At 34.1% G+C, this 20,975-nt stretch overlaps 2 protein-coding genes across 7 annotated transcripts; both read right to left on the bottom strand.

Annotated features, from left to right (window-relative positions):
* Window positions 1–890: 890 nt before the first annotated feature.
* LOC140809126 (uncharacterized) lies at window positions 891–6,769 on the bottom strand. Of its 6 annotated transcripts, none has more exons than XM_073166612.1 (10): window positions 6,291–6,768; window positions 5,730–5,816; window positions 4,141–4,252; window positions 3,337–3,498; window positions 3,130–3,235; window positions 2,794–2,997; window positions 2,353–2,515; window positions 1,623–1,948; window positions 1,305–1,394; window positions 891–1,205 (listed from the first exon to the last, which is right to left on the bottom strand). In XM_073166612.1, the coding sequence occupies exons 3-10, from the start codon at window positions 4,153–4,155 to the stop codon at window positions 1,135–1,137; spliced, it is 1,137 nt and encodes a 378-aa protein (XP_073022713.1). In that variant the 5' UTR covers window positions 4,156–4,252; window positions 5,730–5,816; window positions 6,291–6,768; the 3' UTR covers window positions 891–1,134. The 6 variants fall into 6 exon arrangements, with proteins under 6 accessions (XP_073022713.1, XP_073022716.1, XP_073022712.1 ...); XM_073166615.1 differs by lacking the exon at window positions 5,730–5,816 and having other exon boundaries at window positions 1,623–1,724; window positions 1,806–1,948; XM_073166611.1 differs by lacking the exon at window positions 5,730–5,816.
* Window positions 5,340–16,630, bottom strand: LOC140810496 (uncharacterized). The gene is made up of 2 exons (XM_073168342.1): window positions 14,754–16,630; window positions 5,340–5,514 (listed from the first exon to the last, which is right to left on the bottom strand). Exons 1-2 carry the CDS (start codon window positions 16,628–16,630, stop codon window positions 5,340–5,342), a joined length of 2,052 nt encoding a protein of 683 aa, XP_073024443.1.
* Between the last annotated feature and the right edge of the window lie 4,345 nt (window positions 16,631–20,975).

Genomic DNA, 20,975 nt, shown 5'->3' with positions numbered 1-20,975 from the left:
TAATGTTATATAAAACATCTTTTTTCTATTTAGAATAGATTTTTAGATTACTTATATATCAACAGATATACGTGATTGAAAAAAAAAATATTTGTATGTAAATGATTTCAATACTAACATTTAAGTTATTTAGTTATTTTTCGAGGGTGTGCATTTTTGTCTATATCTCAGTTTTGAAGGAGATAATATACGTGAATGGCGAGGTGTATTTCAGACACCGTAGAATCTCTTATCAGCTCGAAAACTTTTTTACTCGTGTTTGTATTCATGCAGACCCATCTCCCTGAAGCATATATATTAGTGATTCCCAGATCTGCGGACATTCTCCTGACATACAGTTTCTTTAAAAGAATTTCCATGGAACAAGGCTCTTTTCCATATTGGCAGCGCAGATTTTGAGTAAACTGAACAAGCTCCCACGTCTTTCTCTGCAGCTTTCTCAGCTTCCTTGATTGTTTCCAGGGGATTCTCTAGATAATTGATGTATCTGAAGGGAGACGATGATTTAAATTCATATCCAACTGCATTGTCTCAAGGATGAGGGAATAATAGTAAATCCCAGAGTTAGTAATATATTCTGCTACTCTTGAAAGAGATACAAAGAAACAAATACCAGGAAAACAAAAAAAACAAAAGTGCCTAGAAGTAATAATACTTTTTTTTTTTTGCGGTAATTTTTACAATTGAAAGGTTGAGTAAAATAAAATAGTAGAATCAAGTGGTGAAAAACATCTTTGGCCTCCGATGAATCTTGAGTTTAAATGTTATTTGTATTGGTAGTTTAGTTAGATTTAAAAAATTCAACCCGATCAAATCTTCATTAGTTAGGCAGCGGTGACCGCTCAATCAACTTATGTACCAGATCAGAACATTAGAAAGTAGAGTGCATAAACATCAATTTCCCATACGAGGCGACTTCCAATAAATTATTGTTAGAATAAAAGGAAAATACAACACGATAAGGTCTTCATTTTACAGGATAGTGTACTAATATATTAGCTGGATGCCTAATATAGATAATGCATAGCCAATATTTCTTATTTCAGTTTTTATTATTGTACATCGCCTCAATCTAAGACTAAATTTAAAACGAAGCTTCATGGAGATAGATGTATGTTTTCTTCTCACATTAGGCTAGGATTTATCTTCATCCGATGGTAGGCATTGCCCCGGGATAGAATCAGAATCAACGAAGAACTCCTCGACTGAAAGAAGCCCAGAACAAGTGAGGAAAGAAACATTGCTTCGGGAAATATTCAAAAACACAAGCAATTAGTCAGCAGAAGATATAAGAGAAGCATTACCTATATCCTCTTGTTCCGGAGAATCAAGCAGAATATCTGAATCAGAAGGCAAAAATGGTGATCCGGGATAATTTCCGAGAGCTCCCAAGTCTGAAATATATATATATGGTAGGAAGTTTCAAGAAAATAAGACGGGCTCTGCAGTTAGGAAGTTTCGAAAAATATGTAGTTTGCCATGTATAGCAGATATATAAACCAGCCCTGGCTTGCGTGGTTTTTCGTTAATGTGAATTGCGATATATGAGCCTCAAAACTTGTTCCAAACAGTACGAGAATAAAATTAAGAACATGTAAAAGGTTTGGTTAGATTAGAATTACCTCCCAAGTTTGATAAATCTGCAGTTAGGTCCGAAAGGCTAAAATTCCAAGGAATCTGAGCCAAGGATCTGAGCGAATCTCTGGAATTCCCAGCTCCATTATCTTGGGAAAGATGCAGTCCCACTGAATTAGCCACATCTGTCGTGAAAGCCATATCAAGGGCTGAAGTATCCACGGCCATACCTGATATTTCCGATGCAGTAAAGGGAAAATGGCTACTTGATGCCACTGAAGTGGGGCTAGCAGGCAAATCTGACATGGATGAGATACCGTTGTTTAGTGGCATAACGGGCGATACATCAGCTGCAGTATTGTCGATCGCCATACTGCAACGAAAATCCATTCATAAGCGCAAAGATTTGGTTAGATAATTAGTGAAAGGTATAATCCAAAATAACAACAGTATCAAAAGTTAATTTTGTCTGCTCCTAAATTTTCTCTCTCCCTTCAAGTTTAAAAGTTACAATCATCACAGATAAGTCTCCCCCATACATGGCCTTACCATTTGGACACTCACGAAGATAAAAACATATTTCTACCAATGAACACCAAATAAGAACTAGCAGTTAAATAAACGTATATAAGGCAACAAAAGAAAAAACATGTATATTATCGAAAGTGGGTCGAGGAAATAGGTGGACTCACTCGTGGCTGTCAAATTTTTCTTCACGATAAAAAAAATTAACAAAAAAATAGAGTTCAGGATAACCGAGTAAAAGATAATCCTCACTCATTTCCAGAATTCATCCGCATCGGAATATAATTTCCTGGAGCTGGAATTCCATTGACAACGTGACAGTTGGGTGTGGGAAAGCCCATGTGATCAATACGAGGTTGCCCTGTAGCAGGAACTGGAGGCTGCATGACCGGGTATCCCATAGGTAAGTTGTTGACTGCACTGCAAAGAAGTGCCATTGAATATTGATGATAATATAAAAATAAATATTACAAAATCAAATAAGATCATGTAAACATTTGGACAAGCGTTTTCATGTCCGTTTTCACTCAGCTTCTTTCTTCAATTCAAAGCGAGAGAATTCAACTACAGAATATTTTAAAATTCTTGCCACCAATACTTGGAAGGATTACTGAGAAGCTTGATTCTAGACACACATGAACTAGAGAACAGAAAAATTTACACTTGAATAAAGCACTAAAAGGTGAATCTAACCGGGCATTGAATGGATTCCATTCTGCATTGGATGAATTCCATTCTGTGCAGGAGCCAAGGGAACCTTAGGAGGCACTTGATACCTCATCAGATGATACTGATGCTCAAGCAAGTGGTTAAAAGAGATGATTTGCTTCTTTAATTTCAGCCTTATATAGTAGACCCGGAAAAAATCGGCATTTTCTTCTTCTAGTTTCTGCCATACTATTTATTTGTGGAATTAACGGAACAATACATAAAAAAATAGAGTAATAATACTGACAACATCCTCTCATGATACATGTCAAAATCATCATGCGTCGTCAAGGGTTTCTTTCACCACTAAAAGACACATACCTAAAGAAGTGAATCCAGGATCTATCCGGGCGCGATTCAGTAAGGTCTTTATCACCTCATCTCTAGTCATATATAACTGGAGACATCGTTCTATCAAATTCTGAACCTGTAGTAGATAGATTAAATCAATTAAATAGATCATCACAGCATCAAATTTGTTACATAAAACATAAAGAAAATGGGTTGAAAAAATTATAATTGGCTTACAAGTTCAATGTCCTCACGGGACACTTTTCTCTTGTCATTGCTTGACACTGAAACCGAGGCTGAGTCTCCTACAGGAGTCTCGGTGGCATTGTTTGGACGTTCACTTTCTCTATCATTTAAAACAAGATTAGCAGGCTTTATGTCCGGAGTGTTTGGTGGATCCTGTATAAGGTTCTTTGAGTCAGTCAAAAGAAAAAGGCAGACTAAACATTCATAATCGGAATTAAAAAATTGCTTAACGTGTTTCCATATTATACACAGTTAACTCCATAGCTAACCTTTCTTGATGCAAAATCTACATTTATATGCAATTTATGCTTTAAACAACCATTTTGTATTCAATATTTCCTGGTTATTAGACTACGAGAAGAAAACTGAATCACATGGTAAAAACAATATTCATTTGCTACGAATAAAAAAATGGGAAATGGATGTGCCATCACAAAAAAGAAAAAAAAAACAAACAAACAAAGAAACAACTGTTGACATCAACCAGTTTTAACTAAATATATACAATTAACCTTGGCATCTCATTTTTTTTTTCCTTTTCTCCTTTCCATGATGATATCAAGAATAAATGGTAAGTTTCCCAATGTAAATGTATGCTGCAATTTTTAGGAAGAATATACAAAAAGGTAATGAGTATCATATCTGACAGTTTTAAACCAGAAATCAAAAAGAAAATATCAATTCTAGCAACACTGAGGTTATCTCCCCCAAAAAAGAATCGACTTCAACTATATTTAGGAAAGAATAATGTTATCCATTAGAAAACTTAAAGGAGGTTTCAAATGTAAGAGTAACCTGTGTGCTCTTCATTTTATCTAAATGCCAGTTGATAATGGCTCTCCATGAAGCTTTTGTATCTCTCAAGGATATTTAATTTTACCAACTGTAAACTGAAGCACTTCTTCACCTGAAAGAAATAATGTGTTGCTAAGACTGTATTAAGATGGGACTACAAGTACACATCTAAGGATTGGTAAGTGAATATTCGTATTATATCATGGAATTTATTTGAAACGTTAATGTTTTTAGTTTCGGAGGATTGAGGACACATATTTTATCAGCCAAAACCAATCATATGACAAATCAACGGTGTTGAGCATAAATTTGGCATCAAAATGATATCCATTTACAAATATTTCGAAGAAATAATGCTTATCACAACCAAAAATAAATATCCAATAGGAAAATATCATCACCTAGGAAAATAATGCATATCACAACCAAAAATCAATATCCAATAGGCAAATATCATCACCTAGGAGATCGACCAATCAATTACTGTAATAGTGATATCAAGTAGTGCATAGCTGTGAAACACATATTACTGGTCATCTAGGTGCTAAGCTGTGTTAAGCATATGTAATCCATGATGGCAAAAAGAGTCAAAGGATTTTGGTTTCCAATCTCTAGAAGATGTTTGAGTTATTTTCAGCACACACAAACCACTTGTGACGTTGAGGATGGACATTGTTGAAAAAAAATTAGTGTTGACTGAAGGTGGCCGTTAGCCCATTTTCCTAATCTACCACCAGCTATGTTGTTCAATTAATTAAAAAACCTTGATTTTATCATATCTATCTATCAATCTATTCTAGAGGCTCCATTACATATCCTTGTGTATCATCAAAAGCTGGTCATTTCCCATCAATATTAAATGGTTGTCGAAAAAGACAAGGAGCAATAATGCATATCAGTGTGTATCAAAAACTGGTCATTTCCCATCAACATAAAATGATTATCAAAAAGATGAGGAATACAAACTATAGCAGCCTCGTTAAAGTGGAGGTAATTTTTAACCGCAAGTATAGGATTTTAATAATTATTCTTTGCCCACGCTAAACACTACAAACTCTTCAATATTGATCTAAGTGAGCCACCATAAGGCGTGAGATAGTCCTTCTTTTTAACCCTCAAATTCAAGGGTATCCGATGACACATGTTCCCCAGCAAACTCAAGGAAGTCCAAAGTCACCATCAAGAACTGCAATACAAATTCAATAATTTCCTTTCACAAGGACACTACTTATTGTCTTAGCAAAAATCCATCTGATCGCCACATTTCCTTCGTGTTTCAACTCCAAATACTCGGGAACTTGATTCATTACAAGAAATAATGACTGGCAAACCCATTCAGAAAGAGATTGCAGACATACACTATCACCGTCAGTGCTGTATTCACAAGCTCCAAACGGGCATCATTTTTTACAATGTAGACAGTCAAAATTCTAAGAAAAATGACAGTCTCCATGCATCTAATTAGTCATGATCAGTAGTGCAAGGAGAGAGGGTGTAGCCGTGTGGTGGCTGGCTCCCTTCGATGATGTATGGCTTTCCTGTACCAGGGGGCAAAATGTATTTTGCCTCCAAAATTATGAGTATTTTACCTTCGCCACCAACTAAAATAACTCCGCTAAAAACCAAGAGAGTTTTGATCCCAATAACCAGAACTCCCACGCACCAAACTTGCGTGCCTATACTACATTCAAACAGTTCATCGTGAAAAGACCATATATTTAGCAGTTACAATTTACTGATAAATACACAACAGAACCAATGTTTAGGACCGAGATTTATACTTTCTAACAAGAAGAGACTATTAATATTGTAACCCTCCACTTTAATCAAATTAAGGCAGTAGCATTTCTTGTTTTTCCGCCACAAGTTTGAAGCAAGAATGCTATTTCGAAAAAAATAAACCAAAAAAAAAATCTTACATAACTGAAAACACCAAATTTCAATCTTTTGCAGATGTCCATCACCAGGTGTAAAATCTCCTAAAATATTTTAATTTTTAACCCATAAATATACATCCATCGGAATCTAAGAATTCCCAAATCCACTGTAACTTAAATAGTAGAAAAGATCTACAGTATTTGAAAGCACAATTATCATTACTATGAAACAAAAACGACAGATCCACATGTATCAAAAAATCAAGAAACTACCTTTTTAAGCAGATGGAACTTCAACTGATCGAAAAAGGTCCAATCTTTAAAATTATATCGACAAATTATCCAACACCAGTGAAGAAAAATAGCCGATTCGGACTAAAATATCAATATGAGAAACAAGAGCTCGATAACTCTTTTATTGTGTTTGGCTCAGCATGCATTGCGAAAACCAAGAAAAATTATGCTAATATTCTTGAAGATAAATAAAATTGGCAACATAGAGGGAAATATAAGGGGAGCAACTGTGAATTTTCCCACATTGTGAAGTTGGTTAGAATCATGGAGGATTTGCTTTCGGTAAAAATGGCGGCTCAGTGAATCTTGTGAGAGGTTTTATTATGGTTTTGTTGTTGCTGTCACTGGCGAGGGTGGCGCGTGTTTATCTTGTGAGAAGTTGGACATCGGGGGAGAGGGAGAGGAGAGGGAGAGTTTCCCAAATAAAAAATCACACAGGGAAAGAGCGAGAAGAGACATTGACCAAAAATTCTGTGATTTATTAAAATGGTATCATTTTTTCCAAAAAAAATGTCGGCAAGTGTTTCTTTTTTAATCGAATAAAAATTTGTTATAATTGGGTCGAAAATTCATTAAATTTAACCTTTCCCAAGTCGAACCATTCTTCATGAAACAAGAAAATTCCCATATAACCACCCTGGCTATAAAATTGGCTTTTCTGAAGACTTTATTTGTAGACAGTGATCGCTTTTGGTTGAAATCAATTTGACGTGTTACAGGCCCTGATATTAAATTTTCATACACAAAAGAACCTCGTGTGGCTTGGTCGGGATCCCATGGTGAAGCTTGTGAGTCATTAAGTGAAATTTGACTACCCTATCCTTCTATTGCAAAATAGAGACATCCAACGCTCACGCTGGTGTCAAATGGAGTAGATGTGCTTATGATCAGTTGGTATCATATTTTATTATCTATAAACATTTTTTTTGACGAGTTTGTGAGATAAGATTTGCCTATTATAGTTTACTTGGTTAACATAGTTGGCAAGCTACTGGTCCAAAAGTTTATCTCGTGTGCACCTATGTGTAGCGGCGACGAGTTCTCCTATTATGAAATCAATCATAAATAATTTAAAACTTCAGAATTTTTGGTCGAAATGCTCATCTAGTGAGCCGATAATGAAATATTCAATTAATGAACTCTTTTTTATTAATTTTTCGAATAAACAGATAAATCGATGAATGACTAAAAACAACTAGTTATGATATCAATAAATATCGCTATTATTATTTTTATTATTATTATTTAAATTATTAGGGCTGAAAAATCAATATATAAGCAATTATCAAAACACAGACAATATCAAGAATTAAACATTATTAAGATGTAAAGATAACACTGGAAGATTGATACTCAAGTTAAAAATTGAAATAAGGGTAACATTAATATATTTATTAGTATGTTGAATCTAATCATTCGTGTTAAATAGAATCTTGTGCATAAATGCGTAAAGAAACTATTATACGATTTTGATTTTGATTTTGATTTTGACAGTATCAAAGTTTACATTCCAAAATTCTCGAGATTTTCTTATATTCTACAATTTATTAAAGCATGACCATTGAAAAACATCACATAATAATCAAGATCTCTATAGTAATTGATTGTTCAAACCAATGATTTTTTTCCAAGAATGATGTAGCATCTTGAGTTTCGACCATTAAAATCTTTAGCTTATATAGAAGAAAAGGGTCAGAAATGCAATCCCAGTACGGCAGTACCGGCCTTTCCCCTCCTTGAGCTAGAAAATATAAAAAATCCATGAGCAATTTTTGGAACAGAAGTTGAATAAATTAATTCTCAATGCAAATCATGGAAACATGAACCCGGTTTGCAGAAAGGTAGATTGAGGTGAATGAAAATAAGTCCAAATTAAAATAAAAATGAAATAAATTATTTTATTAAAAAGTTTTCGATATCTGGTTTCTGTTTCCAGATTTGAACAAAAGGAAAAGAAAAGGTAGAAGAAAAGAAATATGTCATAAGATTCGTTGTTGAGCAGTTCTCATTAAAGATGACAACAAAGTGTGTTTGGAATGAGCTTAGCAATCCTAGAACTCACTTTGTTAATATGAAAAATGAGATCCTAACTCAAATCCGTCCTATCACAAAATTTGTCGAGAACTAATCCGAGTTAAACTCGCAAATCTAGCAAGCATCATAATATTTTCAATTTTAGTAAATGTGGTATTTTTTTTAACAGTAGTCAACTATGTTTTAAAGAGTGTATTTATTCGTCACATTTACATCACAACAAAAATTAATAATGATTTTTTAAAAAAACTCGACTCATTGTCACATTTGATTCTCGCATCAAAGGGAATTCACACTCTAAATGTTACCAACTACACTCGAGGCATTGATGAGGTTAAATGAATAAATTAGATGGGTCTGAAGAAAATGACACAAAATGTTTGCAATATGCAACTGTGATCCCAAATTGTTCATTAAAAACCAAAACCACAATAAATCAAGTAATGGGGCACAGTAAGTGGTCCCACGTCGTAGATCTGTTCTGGCCGTCGCTCGATGAAAGTGATCCCATGGATGGGCCGATTCCCGGACCACTTGCACTCTATAACTTTTTATTTCAAAGTTTATTTCTAGAGCATCGAATCCGTCGAAACTTTAAATTCGTTCACCAAGTTTGTGTCCAATTAAGACCAAATCTCCCATTTTTCATCAATCAAACATTAAAATGTGTCGTGGCCATTTTTAACTTTGCATTTGTCAGTGAGTGAGTCTTATGTGAGACCGTTTCACGGGTCATAATCCGTGAGACGGGTCAACAATACCCATATTCACAATAAAAAATAGTACTCTTAGCATAAAAAGTAATACTCTTTTATGGGTGACCCAAATAAGAGATCCGTCTCACAAATAATACTTGTGAGACCGTCTCACATAAATTTTTGCCTTTGTCTGTAACTCGGCATCTTTTAATGTAGTGTAAGGACAATTTAATAATGGAGCAAACTATTTGAGTTAAGAAATAAATTTCACGGTTAATCTAATCTTATAATTTGAAAGAGACTTATTCTTCTTTTGTTTTTCCTGACCCAGACAAATATGTTGGAGATTTAATATTATTAAATCTATAAATCATGTGATTAAATCCATATATCACAATATACTATGAAAATACGTACCAAAATTCATTGATTGATATAGCATCAGAATTACGGATCTTCCAAGACAACAGATAATCGACCACCTTATTCTTGCTTTTGATGGGAGAGTGAGTGTCTTGAGGACCATAAAGTTATTAGCAGTCTTCAACACCTAATTGGGCAGAGTTTCTAGACATAAAGGTGGATCATACCAATTTATTTAATACTTTAGAAAACCATAATTAATTAGATCATTTTATTGAGTATTTTATCAGATAGCTTGTCCATATACAATTTGTAAGGACCGTGTATCGTGTTATCGTAAATCCTGTGGTGATTATCGATAATTAATTAAATTGTCATGTGATTATGTATTTGATGTAGATTATGACAATGAAATTGAGAAAATGAATATTGAATATGAATTGACGTTGTAAGAGCTCGATTGGAGAGGCCGGACTCCAATTTAGTACCAACTTAAAATTTGTACAGAACATGTGGCGCACGGGCGGTAGAAAATGACCGCCCGAGCGCCAAGGTAGAGAATATAAGTGTTCGGGCAGAACACCCCGCGCCCGAGCGGTAACTTTCGACCGCTCGAGCGCGACATAAATCTTTCTCGGGGGCAGAATGTCTCGCGCCCGAGCGCGAGAATTCTACCGCCTGAGCGGGCGCGAGAATTCTACCGCCTGAGCGCGAGAGGCGGTGGGATAAGCTTAAATTCTTCTTTTCTTTCCTCCGTCAGTTGATTGTAATAATTTCGAGACCAACCGAGAGATTTCGATTTTCTTTCGCCCGAATCGGCTTTGAAACGCTGTCTAAACGCGAAACAAATTATATATTTGTGATCGTCGCGTCGAGGGCTTCTGACTGAGGTAATTTTCTTTTAGTTCCAGCAGCTCTAAATATCAAAGTGCTGGAATATCATGTATTTGAAGTTGAATTTCTGATATGTAGTAGAATAACCGACAAGAAACTCAAATTCGAAGTCGGAATTGAATTATGATATGATTTGAATTTGATATGAATTATTGAAGTTTCAAATGATATTTGAAACTCATATTAGTGACTTTGGAATATGTTATTGATTAGAATGAGTATGTTATTGATGTAGATAAAGTGTAATACCAATATCTTCAGGCTACATCAACTGGAACGAAGAATTGAGGTATGTTGCGACCGGGTAACATACGACCGGTATCTGTATTATATGATATATGTCGAATTGATTTGATTGATTGGAATGAGATTATGTGTCTATATGCCTTAATTGTTGATTTGATGTGGCATACATGACATTGAGATTTGAGTATCGATGTATAAAATAAATGTTTTGTTAACACACATCATTTTATGCATACATCGATACATGACATGCACGTTGAGCTATGATCCTTGGATACCCTGATATGATTTGATTGGACTCCGGGTTTGTGAACACAATCGCTATGCCGGTATTATATGACCCGTAAAGCATAGACAATTGTGGCCCCATATGATTGGATATGAGATGTGGGATTGATGGCGCTTCGTCGACGCTATCATATGTGTATTCCCATATCGGCCGGTGTGCCAGCTCGAGCATTGATTTGATTTGATAGCGATTCGATTGATTCTGACATGTGCTCAGTGGATGGACATTTGACCTGATACATCCACGACATACATGCATTGCATATCATATATCATTGTTTAGATATTTGTGATATATATGATTGGTTGTTCCATACGGAGCTTTGCTCACCCCCAAGGGGGGCTGTTGTTGTCTTTGTGTGTGGACAATGGCATGTACTCCAGGATATCAGGAGACCGGAGAGGGTACTTCTGGTGGGAGCCACAGCTTGGGCTGAGGTTTATGTTTATGTCTTGTTCCCAGTATATATGTATATGTATCTATATACCGGGGCATGTCCCGAGAAAATGAGATGTTTGTATGTGATTGGTTGTTATTACGTGTGTGCATGATTATGACGTGAGATGAGATACTATTTTTAGTATTAAAATAAAATGACTTGGACTCATCGTAAAGAAAATTTAAACTCGTTTTCCGCTGTGATTAATTAACCCTAATCAGATTGCATTGTAATAACGATTAGGAGCTAAGGGCCTCACACAATTAATTAAATTATGTAAGCTTACAAAATAATTCTAACAAAATATACAAGTAATATACATATATACATACATAAATATATGATTCCTTAAATATTTTTTAGAAATAAAAGTAGATTCCATTAACTATGAAGTTTTTCAAAACATACAACTTTGGACAACAAAAAAGACACCACATCAAAAAAAATCCAAAATGCATATAATGCACAAACACCTATTGGCTAGCTGATGTGCAACTTGATTTGCATTAGTTGAACAATTAATAATTTAAGCATCAGAAGATCCTGAGCACGATATTTGTAAATCCTGAACATGAATAGCATGTAATTTATTCAAACTTGTAGTTTGAGCTTGAATTGTGTCATACACACACTTTCCTTCACCGCCATCAGTTAAAGCCAAATACAGGGAAAAAACTCTCGAAAATTATTCATTTGTAGCTTGTTCTCTCACGAGTTGTCATACACGCACCTTCCTTCATAATATCTATTTATAGATTATTATCTCATACGATTTTTAATTTTTTTTTCATTTTTATTAGTAATAATTTTTGTCAACCAAAATTAAAAAAGTCAATTTAATGACATCTTATTGTTATCCTAGTTTGAGGCGATCAAATGACAAATATTTTTTTTTATAATGATATTAATTAAAATTTAAATATATGTCTACTCGAAAACTAATACTCACTAATTTTAATAATTAACTACATAAAATAATACTTCGCTAAACGACTCATATAAACAAGCACCTCTCATTAGCCTACATGGATTTTTCCCCAACGCGCTGTCGATTGCTAACCAATGATATTAGCGTCAATTAAGATTATGTAAAGAATTTGAAATTCGGAAATTCGCAACTTTAGAGTGAGTTTTATGTGAGACCGTCTCACGGATCTTAATCTGTGAGATGGGTCAATCCTACCGATATTCACAATAAAAAATAATACTCTTAGCATAAAAAGTAATACTTTTTCATGGATAACCCAAATAAGATATCTGTCTCACAAATATGTCCCGTAAAACCGTCTCACACAAGTTTTTGCCCTCGTTTTATACTATGTCAAATATTATTTTGTCGTTTATTAAAAAATACACAATCTAAATATATAATAATATTAAAATTCACACACCATGTTTATAAAATTATAAAATAATCTTCTTAATTATGTAAAATGGAAGAAATATTTTGTATTGCTTCTAGGGTATACAACAAATAAGTAAACTTAACAAGAATATAATAGTAAATTTATTAATATTTAGAAGCTATTCACATATATATTCAAAATGCTAAACCAAATAATCTCATTAGTATCACATAATATTAATAATATATCAACCTTGTTATCTATAGTATAATCAATCATTTATTTATTTTATCACTTATACCAAACACGCTCTAAGGCTTTGTTTGATACGTGCCTTGAGGACCATAAACTTATAACCTTAACATGAAATGACTAAAGTATCCCCGTTGTATACATTATAATTAACTAACCTATATATAATAATGGTAACAAGAAATAAATAAGTAAGTAATTTTTAAAAAAAATATTAAAAATTCATTTTTTATTAATATGTAAACTTTATTTTTTATTATTTATTTATTATTCACATTAATTATAATGATATTATTAATTTAATCAATAATTTAATTCCTATACTTTCTTTCAATTTTATAATTAATTTAATTGTATATATTATTAATTTAACTCTTACTAACCATTATTTTTATTACTCAATAATTTCTTTCTATTTTATAATTAAGAAATAAGGGGAGAAAAATATAATTTGTTCAGTTTTGATATGCTATCCCAATTGGTTTGTTAGATTAATAATCAAATAGTTATCCACAAAATTGTGTCTTAAATCAGGTCAAAATGATTATTAAAATATCTTAAAATTTAATCAAACATTGAATAAGTGTTTGACTATTCATCTATCATTGTTTAATACACTCAACCATACACACTATAAAAATATTTATATTTATAGATTTATCATATCCACGAGGATTCATAAGAATATAGCATGTATTTACAGACTCTAAACAAAAACGTGATTCTACATTTTTCACTTTAAAATATTAGTTTTAGTGGTTCTTATCCCCAAATCATGATTTTACTTTTACTTCATTTAATCCAAAACCAAAAGTTGGTCTGATCTTGGTTCTGGTTCTTAAAAAGCGATTATATTATTTTGGTAAATATATGAAAATTTTGTCTAGACATTATTATTTAAGAGTATGTCTCTTGTGAAACAGTCTCACGAATATTTATCTTTGAGACGAGTCAACCCTACCGATACTCACCCAAAAAAAAGAAATACACTTCGCATAAAAAAAAAAAATTTCATGGAGGACTCAAATAAGAGACCAGTATCATAAAATACGATTAGTGAGACCGTCTCATACAAGTTTTTGTCATTATCTAAATATTTTTATCTCATTCAAAACGATCTTTTACATTGATGTTCAGAATACATCATCAAATTATATCTTTTGTAAACACTTAAATAAAAGTTTTTTTTGGTATTTTTATTGCAAAACTAATATAAGCAGGGACGGATCCAGGAATAAAAGTTGAGGGGGGCTTGAACTCAATATGATAAGTTATATATTATTAAAAAAAATACATTATATCGTTCAACAAAGTTGTGCCCTACGAGATTTTAAAACATAAAATTCATCAATAATAGAATTTACATCAATATGTTTAGCTAAATCTCGTTCAATATAGAGTGTCAAACAATCGGCAAGAAAGTCATCCTCCATTTTATTGCGAAGTGCCGTCTTCACATGCTTCATTGCTGAAAAAGCTCGCTCAGTAGTGGCAGTAGACACAGGTAATGTCAAAACAAGATGAATCAATCTAGTCAACATAACATAAACACTTGACCGTCCACTCTCGGTCAATTGCTGGCACAACTCAACAAGTGTAGAAACCTTTAAATTCTGCATCACATCAAGTTTATAATGTATCAATTCATACTCCAAAGTAACAATTTCTTGATCTGTGAAATCTCCAGGATAAAACTTCTTCGCAAGCTTGCAAATATCATCACTGTTAAATGAGTCAAATGAATTTTTAGGATCTAAAGCTGTACTAAGAGAAAGAAGTTCCACCGATGACTCATTGAACCGAGTATTTAACTCCATCAAAATGAAATCTATTGCTGCATTAAAAACATCAAAGTGGTAATGATGTTCTATTGTAGTTTGCCGACAGGAACGTCCAATCTTATATAGACAATCAAGATCAGGCACATCAATTTCATTTCTTGCGCAAAAAACTTTAACTTCCTGAAGAAATTCATTCCACCCACATTCTCTAAATTCTTGAAGGCAAGTTTTGGTAGTAGTGACAAATGTGATAGCAGTCAAAATGTCTTGAGATTTTTTTTGAAGAATTTGACAAAGAGTATCTGTTGTTCTCATAATTTTATGCATTAAGTGCAAAATAAACACAAATTCAAAGCTTGCCATGTTTCTGTAAATCCCCCGAACTTCAGCCTTAGCTCTTCCATTTGGAGAATGATCACTGAGAACTTCAAAAACTTTGCAAGTTGCAGTGTACATACCTATCAAGCTTTTTACCGAATCATAGTGAGAACTCCAACGAGTAGCTCCTGCTCGTTGCAAATTACCAATCTGGTTTGCACCACTTCCAGAATCACGTTCTCCAATTGACAACATATACTCAATTTCATTTCTTTGTGCAGTATGTAATTCAGCAATGCGCTTAGTAGAAGAAGTGACAATATTAACAATATTGTCCAAATGAGAAAAGAATTCCCAAATAACACTAACATCCTTAGCTGCAGAAACCAATGTCAGTTGTAAACGATGTGTAAAACAGTGGACATAGTATGCATAGGGACAATCTTTGAGAAATAATGCTTGAAGTCCATTCCAGGCTCCACGCATATTGCTAGCACCATCATATCCTTGGCCTCTGATTTTCTTAACATGGAGATCATGATGAACAAGAACATTTGATATCTCATTTTTCAAATTCATTGAGGTAGTGTCACTAACACTTTTGATGGCAAAAAATCTTTCTGTCAAAATCCCATGATTGTTCACAAACCTCAATATAATGGCCATTTGCTCTCGTTTAGATATATCTCGGGCTTCATCAACAAGAATACAAAAGTATTTATCTCCAACTTCTTCACGAACCATCTTTCGTACTCTATTGGCCATAATATGTAAAATCTCTTTCTGAATTTCTGGAGCGATATATTGGGCATTTTTTGGAGCATTCTCAAGCACAACTTCATCAATTTCTATATTCATTTTTGCAAAAGCCTTCACCAATTCAAGAAAATTTCCACGATTAGATGAAGATAGAGATTCATCGTTACCTCTAAAAGCACAACCTTGAAGTGCTAGCCAACGAACAGCTACAATTGAGGTGCTCAAACGCAGACGATTTTTCTCTTTTTCCTCTTTAGATTGTGCATGCATCACTTTATCAATATGTTGTGAGGGCCTCATCAAATTTTCAGCCCTTCTCTCACACATAGTATGAGGTGAAGAAGCTGCAGAACCAATATGGGAAAGAAAAGCACATGTTTTTCCTTGGTTTACCCTTTTCCAATTGTCAAATCCTTCATTGACCAATGCCGAGATATTAGATGAATTAACATCATTCAGGAAAAGAAAGCAATAGAAACAATATGCCTTATTTGTTGAAGGCGAATACTCCAACCAATAAAATTTCTGAAACCATTTTTTCTGAAAACGACGATTCTGGCTTCCAAATTTCGTACCTGGATACTCCAACATATCTGGTTGATAAGGCCCTATATTTAGATATGAACGTCTTATCTCATCTCGTACATTAACATGATATTCACATATCTGTTTTCTTTTTCCCGGATCTCGTTCAATAAAAGTAGACGAAGACTGATGATCGTCTCTAGGAGAGGAACATGAAGGAATTTGGATATTGGGAAATAGAAGACTTTCACTGGATTGATGTTGCATTGTAAGGACCGTAGGAATTGAAGTATCTTCACTAGCTTGACGATCTCTCTTCTTAAAGAAAGAAGATATCAATGTTTTTCCTTTCTTTGCAGCAGATTGATGTTCCATTTTCAAATAGTTCAAGTTATAATCTTAAACAAGAATAAAATGTATTTGGTCTCATCCTTATAAATGGTCCGGACTTGATTGGACGGATGTACGACGGTTTTTGGAACAACCGTCGCCATTAGCGACTGTTTTTTGAAAAACCGTCGCTAATAGCGACTGTTTTTATTCACATTTGAATAAACCGTCGCTAGTAGCGACGGTATAATTAAAACAGTCGCCGATCCCCATCGGCGACGGTTGTATAAACCGTCGCAAATATTAGCGACGGTTTGAAAAACCGTCGCTAAATTTCCAGTACAGCCCTTATATCAATCCGTCTCTGAATATAAGAATAAATTATTTACTAAGTACTCTAATTTTTTTTAATATCAGTTATTCATGTTTATTAATTAAAGCTGTCAATTTCTGATATCTTTTCTCACTTTTTCACGATCTATAATTGATCTTCTAGCAGCATGATCTCTTTCAAATCCCTACGTGCGTTCGGGATTGAAAATTTGTTTATTATCAGTATTCCGGGAATTTTGTATAATTCAACACGAATATCTTTATTCATTTATGGGGGTGCTTGTAACAGTCTGACGTTAATTGACAAGACCAAGCGATGTTAATTGTTGAAGACGTCTATTGTGAGATGATCTCACTAATCTTCATATATGAGACATGTCAACTGTACCGATATTCACGATAAAAAGTAATACTGATGTAGCCAAAAATTATGATTATCCGAACTACTCTACTGGTTCGTAATCGGGTCTTCCAAGTAACTGGTGGAGAGAAATCTTTGTGGGCTATCACCTGCGTCACAAACAAAACACGTCATAGGTGCCGGGGTTGACAATCCGACGCTCAAGTCAGGAAATAATTCGTTCGTAATTGAGAGCTAAATGGTTTAAGTATCCAAAAATCCCTCCTCGAATAATGAGAATACTCTCTTATTTATAGATTTTTTTGGAGAGTGTATAGTGTGGGCTTGGGCTTTTATAATTAATATAGTGGGCTTGGGCTTTTATAATTAATTTGAGCCTCATTAAACAATACCCATCAAATACTCTTAGCATAAAGAGTAATATTTTTCATTGATAATTCAAATAAGTGATCCGTCTCACAAAATATGATCCGTGAACCATTTCACACAAGTTTTTGTCTTAATTTGTTAGTGGGAAATTTGATTTCTTTCTTTTTCTATTTTTTTTTTCTAAATAGAGGTAATATATAATTCGATGAAAATATTTAATTGGTTGGCTTTTAGAAATTCCAAAATAAATTAAGGCTTCTGTTTCAATTTTTTTCCTTAAAACAATGAAAACAGTAACTTTCAACCTATCTCGTCCAAACCATTTTTTTTTTTAGTAAAAACAGTAAAATATGCTTTTAGATTTGACCCCTCTGTTTTTTTAAAAGAAAGATTTGACCACAATCTGCTCAATCATTAGAGCTCAATTATTAGAGCTTCAAACTATGTTTTGAGTGATCTTAAATATCATTAACTGTAAGTCCATTTTAATTATTTAATTCATAAATAAATTCTTGAAAATCGTATTTATTAGGCTACCGCAGGTGAGGCGTCAAAGTCCATCAAAAGTACCTCCTAATCAAGATTTATACAAACTGTCGAACTCATGACACGATAAGCATATTGACAATAGAATTAACAGCAAGCAATATATATATATATTTGTGCGGTTATTTGCCAAATATACTCTTTTATTTAAGTTTAATATTAACTATCCCCTTCCATTTGTGTGCTTAGAATATTTGTGTAGTCGATTAATTGTCTTTCACGATTCAAATATACAATATTTCGGTGTCATGGTGTTGTAATATTATAAATATTTAATATATTAATCTCATATATTCATAAAACACGCTGTGTGCCTCGGTGACTAGTATATATCATAGAAGGTCGAATGAATTGAAGTTATGGTTCCATCAATGGACACATGGTTTAAGCTTTGATTCCACAAACCGTGAACAACTCTGGGACAAATTTCAAACTTGGTGACCACTAATTAATCAAAGCCCTTTTTATGGCCATATGTGAAGCGAGGAAAAATATCAGGTTGGACCCCATTCCTCCCGTGCTAATCTCGTTGCTGCAATATATATATTAGCCTCTAAAATATTTCGCACAAATTTTTTTATTGATACTGTGACAATTATTGACTTTCTAGTCCGGCATTGTTTTGTATGATAGATGATGATATATTATTTGACTACACAATGTGACTCAAGTTGTTAAAAAGATTTAAATTTATAAATCATTCTATTATCAATATTTATCACACTCCACGAACAAAACGATACCGATAAATATAAAATTGTATTGGACGTCGATAACTAAAATTAATCGATATTTCTTAAAAATCTTATGAAATATTTCTGAAACTTTTTAAAACAACCAGCCTCTCCTCCCAATTATGTCTTGCATCGGTGACAGTAGGCTGTACAATTTCTAAAACTTGATATCTTATTTTAATCTTGCCATCACGATGCTATTACAAAATTGTCGCTAATATATCCAGATTTTGTGGGATCCCTTATGGTATTTATTGCTCCAATGGTGAAATCGCTCACCTTAAGCGTCTCTCACCCCCGGTCCGACAGGATTGTGAGAATAGGTAAATCATGGTGACTTAGCCAACCAGCAACAGCTAGACCTTATGCTATGTCGTGCACAAGGAGCTCTTTGCGAGACTCGATCCCTGGTCATTGTTCCAAGTTTCACTACTGCTGACCAACTAAGCTAAGCCCATGCGGGCTCCTTATGGTATTTATTACCTATACATGTAGCATCTCACCAACCGAGCACGTGTGATTTCCTCTGGGCCTCTAGCGTAATGGGTCGGGCTAAACTGCATTCAAAAGGAGGCGGGCCACTTTAATTTCCAAACTGACCCATTTATATTTATTTACAGCTGTAAATGGAGGCCATTGGTAGGTTTTAGTTGAGAAATACAACATAGTTTCGAAAGGCCGTAAATTTTGTCTATGTGTTTGATCTAAAGACTTGCTGATGAGAGAATGATTTGTACACATCAAGGGATTCATCTGCATTCGAGCGATATTATTATCTATTCTATGTTATAAAAGTCGAGGACATAATAGAAACCGTAAAAAAGAACATACAAATATATATAACCAGTTTTACCCCTCCATTATGAATAAATTCACCAAAATTGTTTTCAATCAAAATTGCAACGTAATTGTTTGGGCTAAAATAATTAAATTAGAAGTCCTCATTAAATTATAAAGCATGCGTTAAATTATGAAGCCCAATTAAAAAAATAAGCCCATGATGGACTAATTCTTAATCGATTCAAAACTGGTCACTGAGCGCGGAAGAGGAAGCAGAACGTGGGAAGATAGGTAGAAATCGTGGCATGAATGAGAAAGATCATGGGCTCATGGGGGAGTGGACGGCACAACAGTGGGAAGAAAAAGACATCGGCAAGCACAGAAACAACTCTACAACAAACTCAACTCTATAGACAAATCTGCAAATACTCTCTACAAAATTTTCAGTCTTTCATGCACTAGTTTTCAAGCGTTCCAATTATTTCTAGCATTCTAGATCTTATCGCTTTAGATTTCAGAAACTTTATATTTTATATTTCTATGTCTTGTAAATTTCTACAGTTTATTGAAAATATAAACGATGTCAGAGATTTATTCCTCAAATTTCAATAGTTTTCTTCATTTTGGCATTATAGTTGTTTTAGGAGATTAGAACCGACGGTCAAATTTAGAATTCACTTTCGTTTGTTTTTAGAAGTTAGATTTTTATCATTTTTACACAAATCGGTGCACTTTCGCACCTGACACGCCCGCAACACCAAATATTGTGCAAACATATTTTTGGCACGCCCAGTGGGACCATCACTATGCCGCCAAGAAGAAAAGAAAACGTCAATCAAGGGGATGAGGAGTCTCAACCAAGCCAGGAAGAGATTCACGCTCCACTGACAGAGCAGCCGGCCGCTATGGCCGCTGAAGAGCCGACCAGGGAGTTGGATTTGCATCAAAGTAATGTTCCAGAGATGTATGCTCATATTTCAAACCGTTTGGTTGAAGAATTGACTGCGATGAAAATTGAGGAAATATCACAAGCACTATCCAAGGCTGTGTATGATTGCTTGAAGACAGTATTGGGTAAACCGAACCAGTCAACCGACAAAGAGCAGAGCATAAAGGAGAAAGAAGGGAGCAACCAAGTCCAGGGAAATAACCAAGTCCCTGAATTTGACCAGGGAGTTGGAAACTCAAGGGCTGGCGATCCTCGTCGCCCGGAGTTTACTATCCCAAATCATCCAGAAAGAAGGTATACACCACCTCACAAGAGAGA

The sequence above is a fragment of the Primulina eburnea genome, chromosome 13 (assembly GCF_022965805.1).
Source record: "Primulina eburnea isolate SZY01 chromosome 13, ASM2296580v1, whole genome shotgun sequence".
NCBI classification, from domain to species: domain Eukaryota; kingdom Viridiplantae; phylum Streptophyta; class Magnoliopsida; order Lamiales; family Gesneriaceae; genus Primulina; species Primulina eburnea.
The sequence above is the reverse complement of the archived record's forward strand: the minus strand, read 5'-3'. Positions and strand labels throughout refer to the sequence as shown.

Bases quoted from the DNA above. Each gene is read 5' to 3' on its own strand.
- LOC140809126 (XM_073166612.1), bottom strand. The intron at 2,998-3,129 runs GTATGTGTCTTT...ACAAATAAATAG, and splicing joins TCCTGGATTCACTTCTTTAG to TATGGCAGAAACTAGAAGAA. The intron at 1,949-2,352 runs GTGAGGATTATC...TTTTCGTTGCAG, and splicing joins CGGATGAATTCTGGAAATGA to TATGGCGATCGACAATACTG.
- LOC140810496 (XM_073168342.1), bottom strand. From the start codon at position 16,630: ATGGAACATCAATCTGCTGCAAAGAAAGGAAAAACATTGATATCTTCT. The intron at 5,515-14,753 runs GCAAACTACAAT...TTGTGAATACAG, and splicing joins AAGATTGGACGTTCCTGTCG to CACTGACGGTGATAGTGTAT.